This window comes from Felis catus, chromosome B3 (genome assembly GCF_018350175.1).
Source record: "Felis catus isolate Fca126 chromosome B3, F.catus_Fca126_mat1.0, whole genome shotgun sequence".
NCBI classification, from domain to species: Eukaryota; Metazoa; Chordata; class Mammalia; order Carnivora; family Felidae; genus Felis; species Felis catus.
In genome coordinates, this window is record NC_058373.1 from 70,259,861 (window position 1) to 70,270,983 (window position 11,123).

Below are 11,123 nucleotides of genomic sequence, written 5' to 3' on the forward strand. Positions count from 1 at the left end.
TACCCAATTGTAACCATCTGGAGGTCAATTGACTTAGTGTGCTGGAAAAGTCTTCTTCATGGATTAGGGCTTGCAGTAATACAGAGCAAATTTGTAGAAATGAAAAGAATGGATTGGAAGGAAAATGGGTCTGTAATGGCACACATCCTTTTCTTATTCATTCTGTAGGGAATATTAATATGGCATGTGGAATTTTTACAAATATGTTGTGACAAACTTATTTTATTTTTTTCAATATATGAAGTTTATTGTCAAATTGGTTTCCATACAACACCCAGTGCTCATCCCAAAAGGTGCCCTCCTCAATACTCATCACCCACCCTCCTCTCCCTCCCACCCCCCATCAACCCTCAGTTTGTTCTCAGTTTTTAATTGTCTCTTATGCTTCGGTTCTCTTCCACTCTAACCTCTTTGTTTTTCCTTCCCCTCCCCCATGGGTTTCTGTTAAGTTTCTCAGGATCCACAAAGAGTGAAACCATATGGTATCTGTCTTTCTCTGTATGGCTTATTTCACTTAGCATCACACTCTCCAGTTCATCCACGTTGCTACAAAGGACCAGAGTTCATTCTTTCTCATTGCCACGTAGTACACCATTGTGTATATAAACCACAATTTCTTTATCCATTCATCGGTTGACGGATATTTAGGCTCTTTCCATAATTTGGCTATTGTTGGGAGTGCTGCTATAAACATTGGGGTACAAGTGCCCCTATGCATCAGTACTCCTGTATCCCTTGGGTAAATTCCTAGCAGTGCTACTGCTGGGTCATAGGATAGGTCTATTTTTAATTTTCTGAGGACCTCCACACTGTTTTCCAGAGTTGCTGCACCAATTTGCATTCCCACCAACAGTGCAAGAGGGTAACCGTTTCTCCACATCCTCTCCAGCATCTATAGTCTCCTGATTTGTTCATTTTGTCCACTCTGACTGGCGTGAGGTGTTATCTGAGTGTGGTTTTGATTTGTATTTCCCTGATAAGGAGCGACGTTGCGCATCGTTTCATGTGCCTGTTGGCCATCTGGATGTCTTCTTTAGAGAAGTGTCTATTCATGTTTTCTGCCCATTTCTTCAATGGGTTATTTGTTTTTTGGGTGTGGAGTTTGGCAAGCTCTTTATAGATTTTGGATACTAGCCCTTTGTCTGATATGTCATATGCAAATATCTTTTCCCATTCCATTGGTTGCCTTTTAATTTTGTTGATTGTTTCCTTTGCTGTGCAGAAGTTTTTTATCTTCATAAGGTCCCAGTAGTTCATTTTTGCTTTTAATTCCCTTGCCTTTGGGGATGTGTCAAGTAAGAGATTGCTACGGCTGAGGTCAGAGAGGTCTTTTCCTGCTTTCTCCTCTAGGGTTTTGATGGTTTCCTGTATCACATTCAGGTCCTTTATCCATTTTGAGTTTATTTTTGTGAATGGTGTGAGAAAGTGGTCTAGTTTCAACCTTCTGCATGTTGCTGTCCAGTTCTCCCAGCACCATTTGTTAAAGAGACTGTCTTTTTTCCATTGCATATTCTTTCCTGCTTTGTCAAACATGAGTTGGCCATACGTTTGTGGGTCTAGTTCTGGGGTTTCTATTCTATTCCATTGGTCTATGTGTCTGTTTTTGTGCCAATACCATGCTGTGTTGATGATGACAGCTTTGTAGTAGAGGCTAAAGTCTGGGATTGTGATGGCTCCCGCTTTGGTCGTCTTCTTCAAAATTACTTTGACTATTCGGGGCCTCTTGTGGTTCCATAGAAATTTTAGGATTGCTTGTTCTAGCTTCGAGAAGAATGCTGGTGCAATTTTGATTGGATTGCATTGAATGTAGATAGCTTTGGGTAGTATTGACATTTTGACAATCTTTATTCTTCCAATCCATGAGCATGGAATGTTTTTCCATTTCTTTATATCTTCTTCAGTTTCCTTCATAAGCTTTCTATACTTTTCAGCATACAAATCTTTTACTTCTTTGGTTAGATTTATTCCTAGGTACTTTATGCTTCTTGGTGCAGTTGTGAATGGGATCAGTTTCTTTATTTGTCTTTCTGTTGCTTCATTATTAGTGTATAAGAACGCAACTGATTTCTGTACATTGATTTTGTATCCTGCAACTTTGCTAAATTCATGTATCAGTTCTAGCAGACTTTTGGTGGAGTCTATCGGATTTTCCATGTATAATATCATGTCATCTGCAAAAAGTGAAAGCTTAACTTGATCTTTGCCGATTTTGATGCCTTTGATTTCCTTTTGTTGTCTGATTGCTGATGCTAGAACTCCCAACACTATGTTAAACAACAGCAGTGAGAGTGGACATCCCTGTCGTGTTCCTGATCTCAGGGAAAAAGCTCTCAGTTTTTCCCCGTTGAGGATGATGTTAGCTGTGGGCTTTTCATAAATGGCTTTTATGATCTTTAAGTATGTTCCTTCTATCCCGACTTTCTCAAGGGTTTTTATTAAGAAAGGGTGCTGGATTTTGTCAAAGGCCTTTTCTGCATCTATTGACAGGATCATATGGTTCTTATCTTTTCTTTTATTAATGTGATGTATCACGTTGATTTGCGACTGTTGAACCAGCCCTGCATCCCAGGAATGAATCCCACTTGCTCATGGTGAATATTTCTTTTTATATGCTGTTGAATTCGATTTGCTAGTACCTTATTGAGAATTTTTGCATCCAAATTTATCAGGGATATTGGCATGTAGTTCTCTTTTTACTGGATCTCTGTCTGGTTTAGGAATCAAAGTAATACTGGCTTCATAGAATGAGTCTGGAAGTTTTCCTTCCCTTTCTATTTCTTGGAATAGCTTGAGAAGGATAGGTATTATCTCTGCTTTAAACGTCTGGTAGAACTCCCCTGGGAAGCCATCTGGTCCTGGACTCTTATTTGTTGGGAGATTTTTGATAACCGATTCAATTTCTTCGCTGGTTATGGGTCTGTTCAAGCTTTCTATTTCCTCCTGATTGAGTTTTGGAAGTGTGTGGGTATTCAGGAATTTGTCCATTTCTTCCAGGTTGTCCAATTTGTTGGCATATAATTTTTCATAGTATTCCCTGATAATTGTTTGTATCTCTGAGGGATTGGTTGTAATAATTCCATTTTCATGATTTCATGATTTCATGATTTTATCTATTTGGGTCATCTCCCTTTTCCTTTTGAGAAGCCTGGCTAGAGGTTTATCAATTTTGTTTATTTTTTCAAAAAACCAACTCTTGGTTTCGTTGATCTGCTCTATAGATTTTTTAGATTCTATATTGTTTATTTCTGCTCTGAACTTTATTATTTCTATTCTTCTGCTGGGTTTAGGCTGTCTTTGTTGTTCTGCATCTATTTCCTTTAGGTGTGCTGTTAGATTTTGTATTTGGGATTTTTCTTGTTTCTTGAGATAGGCCTGGATTGCAATGTATTTTCCTGTCAGGACTGCCTTCGCTGCATCCCAAAGCTTTTGGATTGTTGTATTTTCATTTTAATTTGTTTCCATATATTTTTTAATTTCTCTCTAATTGCCTGGTTGCCCCATTCATTCTTTAGTAGGGTGTTCTTTAACCTCCATGCTTTTGGAGGTTTTCCAGACTTTTTCCTGTGGTTGATTTCAAGCTTCATAGCATTGTGGTCTGAAAATATGCATGGTATGATCTCAATTCTTGTATACTTATTAAGGGCTGTTTTGTGACCCAGTATGTGATCTATCTTGGAGAATGTTCCATGTGCACTCGAGAAGAAAATATATTCTGTTGCTTTGGGATGCAGAGTTCTAAATATATCTGTCAAGTCCATCTGATCCAATGGATCATTCAGGGCCCTTGTTTCTTCATTGACCATGTGTCTAGATGATCTATCCATTTCTGTAAGTGGAGTGTTAAAGTCCCCTGAAATTACCACATTCTTATCAATAAGGTTGCTTATGTTTATGAGTAATTGTTTTATATATTTGGGGGCTCCTGTATTTGGTGCATCGACATTTATAATTGTTAGCTCTTCCTGAAGGATAGACCCTGTGATTATTATATAATGCCCTTCTTCATCTCCTGTTACAGCCTTTAATTTAAAGTCTAGTTTGTCTGATATAAGTATGACTACTCCAGCTTTCTTTTGACTTCCAGTGGCATGATAAATAGTTCTCCATCCCCTCACTCTCAATCTGAAGGTGTCCTCAGGCCTAAATGAGTCTCTTGTAGACAGCAAATAGATGGGTCTTGTTTTTTTTATCCATTTTGATACCCTATGTCTTTTGGTGGCGCATTTAGTCCATTTACATTCAGTGTTATTATAGAAAGATATGGGTTTAGAGTCATTGTGATGTCTGTAGGTTTCATGCTTGTAGCGATGACTCTGGTACTTTGTCTCACAGGATTCCCCTTAGGATCTCTTGTAGGGCTGGTTTAGTGGTGACGAATTCCTTCAGTTTTTGTTTGTTTGGGAAGACCTTTATCTCTCCTTATTCTAAATGACAGACTTGCTGGATAAAGGATTCTCGGCTGCATATTTTTTCTGTTCATCACATTGAAGATTTCCTGCCATTCCTTTTGGCTTGCTGTTTCAGTAGAGAGATCAGTCACAAGTCTTATAGGTCTCCCTTTATATGTTAGAGCACGTTTATCTCTAGCTGCTTTCAGAATTTTCTCTTTATCCTTGTATTTTGCCAGTTTCACTATGATATTTCGTGCAGAAGATTGATTCAAGTTACGTCTGAAGGGAGTTCTGTGCCTCTTGGATTTCAATGCCTTTTTCCTTCCACAGATCCGGGAAGTTCTCATCTATTATTTCTTCAAGTACACCTTCAGCACCTTTCCCTCTCTCTTCCTCCTCTGGAATACCAATTATGCGTAGATTAGGTCTCTTTATGCATCACTTAGTTCTCTAATTTTCCCCTCATACTCCTGGATTTTTTTATCTCTCTTTTTCTCAGCTTCCTCTTTTTCCATAATTTTATCTTCTAGTTCACCTATTCTCTCCTCTGCCTCTTCATTCCGAGCCGTAGTTGTCTCCATTTTATTTTGCAACTCATTAATAGCATTTTTTAGCTCCTCCTGGCTGTTCCTTAGTCCCTTGATCTCTGTAGCAATAGATTCTCTGCTGTCCTTTATACTGTTTTCAAACCCAGCGATTAATTTTATGACTATTATTCTAAATTCACTTTCTCTTGTATTGTTGAAATCATTTTTGAGTAGTTTGTTAGCTGTGTTATTTCCTGGATGTTTTTCTGGGGGGAATTCTTCCGTTTCGTCATTTTGGATAGTCCCTGGAGTGGTGCGGGACTGAGGGGCACTTCCCCCGTGCTGTCTTGAATAACTTGCTGATGTCTGCAATAACAGACCTGATGTCTGCCCCCAGCCCACCGCTGGGGCCACAGTCAGACTGGTGTGTGCCTTCTCTTCCCCTCTCCTAGGGGCAGGATTCACTGTGGGGTGGCGTGGCCCTTCTGGGCTACTTGCACACTGCCCAGCTTGTGGTGCTGGGGATCTGGTGTATTAGCAGGGATGGATCGGCAAGGTGCACAGGGACGGGAGGGGCAGGGTCAGCTAGCTTTTCCTTCCGAGATCGGCTTTGGGAGGGGCCCTGCGGCACTGGGAGGGAGTCAGACCCGCTGGAGGGATGGATCCCCAGAAGCACAGCGTTGGGTGTTTGTGGGGTGCAAGCAAGTTCCCTGGCAGGAACTGGTTCCCTTTGGGATTTTGGCTTGGGGATGGGCGAGGGAGATGGCGCTGGCGAGAGCCTTTGTTCCCTGCCAGGCTGTGCTCTGTCATCCGGGGCTCAACAACTCTCCCTCCCGTTGTCCTCCAGCCTTCCTGCCCTCTGAGCAGAGCTGTTAGCTTATAACCTTCCAGATGTCAAGTCCCTCTTGCTGTTGGAACACACTCCGGCTGTCCCCTCCGCTTTGCAAGCCAGACTGGGGGGCTCTGCTTGGCAGGCGGGCCACCCCTCTGCCCTGGCTCCCTCCCACCAGTCGGTGGAGCGCGCACAGCCTCGCCGCCCTTCCTACCCTCTTCCGTGGGCCTGTCGTCTGCGCCTGGCTCTGGAGACTCCGTTTTGCTAGTCTTCTGGTGGTTTTCTGGGTTACTTAGGCAGGTGTAGGTGGAATCTAAGTGATCAGCAGGATGTGCGGTGAGCCCAGCATCCTCCTACGCGTCATCTTCTCTCTCTCTTTTTAAAAATAAATAAATAAATAAAATAAAAAAATAAATAAAAATTAAAAAAAATGACAAACTATTTTAATAAAGAGCATACATATAGGAAGTTTTGGAGTCTCTGGTGATATTGTGACCCTGCCATGCCAACGTTGGACTAAAATGCTATGATTTCTTTTACCCTAGGGAAAAAAAAAAACTTTTTTTTTTAATTTAATTGAAACACTATAATCATGGTTGATTACTAGCAAGACCAACAGCTACAAATACAATTCTAGTCAAGGTCATGTGGTACACAGTTACCTAAAAGGAAGTTAAGTGAAATTTTCAATATTCCTATGATAGGGCATAAGAAAAATAACATTTCCTCTCCCCAGATTAAGTGAATGTAAAGAACCAAGTGTGAGGATAAAAACCTCATTCATTTAAGATGCAGGTAATGCCACATTTATGAAGTTTTGGAGAGTTTATACAGGGCAAGGATGCTGAGGCATCACTCTAAAAGTTAAAATATTGCATCTTGTACCATCACCATACACTAAGAAGAAAGCCTAATGTCTGGGAGTCCTCTCCAAGTTCGCAGTATATTCCAACTTGTATATATTACTTATTTATTGATTGACATGAGGTTTCCAATTTTGTGAACTTAGTTCAGGAAAGACATCTTGGCAGATCTAGTACAGAGTAAATGCAGTCTTACTACTAAGGCCATATATCCAGGTACATCCAACAGTATTAGAGTTACCTAGCTGGAAATAGACCTTTTATAAGTTATGCCATATCCTAACAGAATCACAATGTAGTTTCATAGGATTATGTAGCATGGCTCTGCCATGTGCAACAGAGAACTATACATGAGTTGGAAATCAGCTCGTGGCATTCTACTATGCCCCAGTAGTTATGGACCACCTGATCATGGCACTTCAACTGACTATAGGGATGGAGCTGTCCATCATGCTTTGTGTCATTTTATATTAAGACTGATTAGAGAGCATCACAATTTTTAGATTGTATCCTGCTATCTTGATATGGCATCTTCTAGAATGTAATGTATGCTCTTACTTAATGGCATTATATGTATTCTTTTTCCCAGTAATAAGATTCTGCAGGCTTGGGAGCAAGGATATTCCTCATATAGCTTCAATCCCTGTAAAACACTTGTACAATTTATGCTTTATTTTCCCACAACTTCATGCTCTCTAGTTCTAGAAGAACTCCTTTCACCAATAACACAGTAAGATTTACATTAACTTCAGGCTATTGCTGCTACTCATTCACTTTGCATTTTTCTTTCTAAGAGACATGAAGGCAAGGAAAGGTGTCACCATCTTGTAAAAGGTAATTTACTGTGATCATCAGAAGAGATAGTATTGCTACTATACAGTGATTAAGAATGGTCATGGAAGATTTTTTAAAATTTGAATTGAAATATGGAATTGAACTATTGTACTTCTCAAGTGAAAAAAATGCATTGGAAGGTATTACAGAGATGACAGTGAAGAGGAAAAAAATTAGTGAACGTGAAGGCATAGCAATAACATTATACAAAATGAAACATGAAGAAGATAAAAATAATTTTTATTATACAACTGTCTTTAAAAGGTAAATGATAGTACACAGTGAATGTAATAACAATATGTTGTTGAATGTATTATCTCAATAGGTAATAATACTCATTAATATAAAACAGCACAAACAGGCAAATGGAAGTACAATGTTATAACTTTCTTATATGATACCTGGAAATATGTAATATTGAATTTAGACTGTGATACATTAAAATGTACAGTATGTATTATCACCCTAAAATAAACACTAAAGGCTTCAAGAAAAGAGATAGCTAAGAGGTCAAGATTATTACTATGAATAAATTGAACTCAATAATAAATATAAACAAAGGAAATATAAATAACACTCAGTGTTCAAGAAAATACATAAATAAGACAAAAGTGGAAAAAACAGATGAAACAAATATAAATAGATGGTCAATTTTAACTGAACTGTGTCTATCTATTATCATGATATCTGTAAATGACCTAATAACCTATTTAAAGGCAGAGATTATTGCATTGGTTAAGATTTATGTTACATACAAGAAACTGTATTAAAAATAAAGAGCCATACAATGAGAAAGAATGAAATATGGCCTTTTGTAGCAACGTGGATGGAACTAGAGAGTGTTATGCTAAGTGAAATAAGCCATACAGAGAAAGACAGATACCATATGTTTTCACTCTTAGGTAGATCCTGAGAAACTTAACAGAAACCCATGGGGGACGGGAAGGAAAAAAAAAGAGGTTAGAGTGGGAGAGAGCCAAAGCATAAGAGACTCTTAAAAACTGAGAACAAACTGAGGGTTGACGGGGGTGGGGGGGTGGGGGGGGTGGGGGGGTGGGAGAGAGCGGAGGGTGGGTGATGGGTATTGAGGAGGGCACCTTTTGGGATGAGCACTGGGTGTTGTATGGAAACCAATTTGACAATAAATTTCATATATTGAAAAAATAAAAATAAAAAAAGTAAAGAGCCATATAGATGCAGAGTAAAAGGATAGTAAAATAAATACTATGTTACTATATTACTATTTAACCAGACTGTGTTGTCTCTATTTACTATTATATCTTAACAAATTACCCCAAACTTAATGACTTAAAATAGCAAAACTTTATTCTCATACAATTCTTTAAGTCAAAAGTCTGATCCAACTCTCATTAGGCTATACTCGGAGAGTTGGCAGAGTTCCATTCCTTTCCAGAGACTATAAGAGTATCTGTTTCCTTCCCTTTTTCAATTAAATCAAAATGAAGCAGAGAATGTGAAAAATATAAATAAACATAAAACATGTGACAAGAAAGAAAATTTTAATCCAGTCTATATCAATGATAATCCTATTATGTGTCTATCATTTTTTCATGACTATTGTCATGCATTTGCACACACACACACACACACACACACACACACATACACACATACACATACAAACCCTAAAAGACTTCATACCATTTTTTGTACAGTGTGCAGTACATATATATTTACATATATCAACATATTTGACAAGCTACCACATTTTGTGATATTCCAATGTACCAATTAATAAAATCTCTGTGCCTTTGTACTAGTCATCTTCTCTGTCTAGAATTTTCTCTCCCTGGGAAATTGCACAGGTACTTCTCTCAAGTCACCTGGATATCAGCTAACTACCACCAACAAGACCTTGCTTAACAACCGAAAGCAAAGTAACTTCCATCTCCTGTCAAACATATCATGGCAGTATTTTTCACTTGCTTCAGAGCACTATCTCTTGGATATTATGGGGTTTTTTGGGGGGCCAATTTAATACTTTAATCTGTTTTTATCTATTTCAATATAACCCCAAGAGACCTAGAATCTTACCTGCCTTGTTCACATACCTAGAATAGTGCCTGAAAATTGGAATTGCTTAATAAATTCAGTATTTCCTAAAATGACTGACTCACATAGTACACTAATAAATAAATGATTTAATTAATTCCAACTGAACTTTCTCCTTTGTTGCATGTCTCACTCTTCTATTCCATTCAGCAAACCATGTGACGACTCAGTAACCTCCTCATGGAAGCTTTTACTTCCTGGTTGCGAAGGGTATAAATCACAGGGTTCATCAAAGGAAAGATCACTGTGTGAAAGAGAGAAACCACTTTGTCGGCTGGGAAAGCTCTGAAGGGACGAGTATAGATGAAGATGGCAGGTCCAAACATGAGAAACACAATGATAATGTGTGTGGTACATGTGGAAAGAGCCTTGTGTTTGCCTTCAGAGGTGTGTCCCTTCACACGATAGAGGATGACAGCATAAGAGGCCAGAAGCCCCAGGAAGCACAGCAGGGTAAGCAGGCCACTGTTGGAGACCATCAGGAGCTCCACCACAAAGGTGTCTGTGCAGGCCAGCTTGATGACCTGTGGCACATCACAGAAGAAGTTATCCAGCTGGTTTGGGCCACAGAAGGGCAAGTGGAGAATAAGGGCTACTTGCACAATGGAATGAGTAAAGCCCCCAAGCCACAGAGCCAACAGCAAGGCATTGCAGATTCTAGGGTTCATAACAGTGGTATAGTGCAAAGGATGACAAATGGCCATGTAGCGGTCAAAGGCCATCACAACAAGAAGGAACATCTCCCCTGCCCCAAGAAAGTGCAAGAAAAAAAGCTGAGTGATGCAGCCCCTGTAGGAGATTATTTTCTTCTCAGAGAGGAAGTCCATCAGCATCCTGGGGGCCACAATGAAGGAGTAGGATGCATCCAGGAAAGCCAAGTTGCCCAGAAAGAAGTAGAGGGGGGCTGTGAGGCCAGGGTCTGATCTGATGGTGAGGATGATGAGTAGATTTCCAGGGAGAATGATGAGGTAGAAAACTAAGACTAGCACAAAGACCAGGAGTTGAGCCTGTTGAGACTGGGTGAGACCAAGGAGGATAAATTCTGTCACCACTGTGCTGTTCTCCCTCTCCATCTCTCCTCTGTCTGCAACATAACAAAGAACAAAATATTATCTGTTATAACCACCTTTTCATCTACTCCATAGCTCTTTTCAGATAAAAGCATTTACCACTTCCAACACTTGCCTAGCAGAAAAACACACATGCCCGTAATTGTCTTATGTCTTGAGTTGACCTTTCTACCCTTCATTTCTTGATTCCCCCCTAAGCCATTGTTCTTATAACAACTCTCATTCCCATTTAACCATGAACTTCTATGTAATGTTCTCCTCTAGGACTCTGGGCTAGTTTGCTTGAGGTATAGTTGAAATTTCCTCATTAAAAAACTTTAATCATTATGAAATTTGTCAGGCTTGTTGTTCTTTTGGTTAGTGGTGGTGCACTGTCTCTAATGTTATAATAGTTGCTGGCTTTTGGTCACTTCTCATTCCCACAGACCAAAGTACTTTGGCAAATTCTTCTTACCTTTCTTTCCTGTAGACTCTCTAGTTCTATGCCTTCTTTTCTAAATGTGTTTTTACTTGTTCTGCTTTGGTGTCCTTGT

The 11,123-nt window shown here is 39.4% G+C and overlaps 1 protein-coding gene across 1 annotated transcript; it reads right to left on the reverse strand.

Moving 5' to 3' along the window:
• Positions 1-9,666: 9,666 nt before the first annotated feature.
• LOC101100726 (olfactory receptor 4N5) lies at positions 9,667-10,723 on the reverse strand. Its single transcript, XM_003987317.3, has one exon. The coding sequence runs from the start codon at positions 10,591-10,593 to the stop codon at positions 9,667-9,669; it is 927 nt and encodes a 308-aa protein (XP_003987366.1). The 5' UTR covers positions 10,594-10,723.
• Positions 10,724-11,123: the final 400 nt, after the last annotated feature.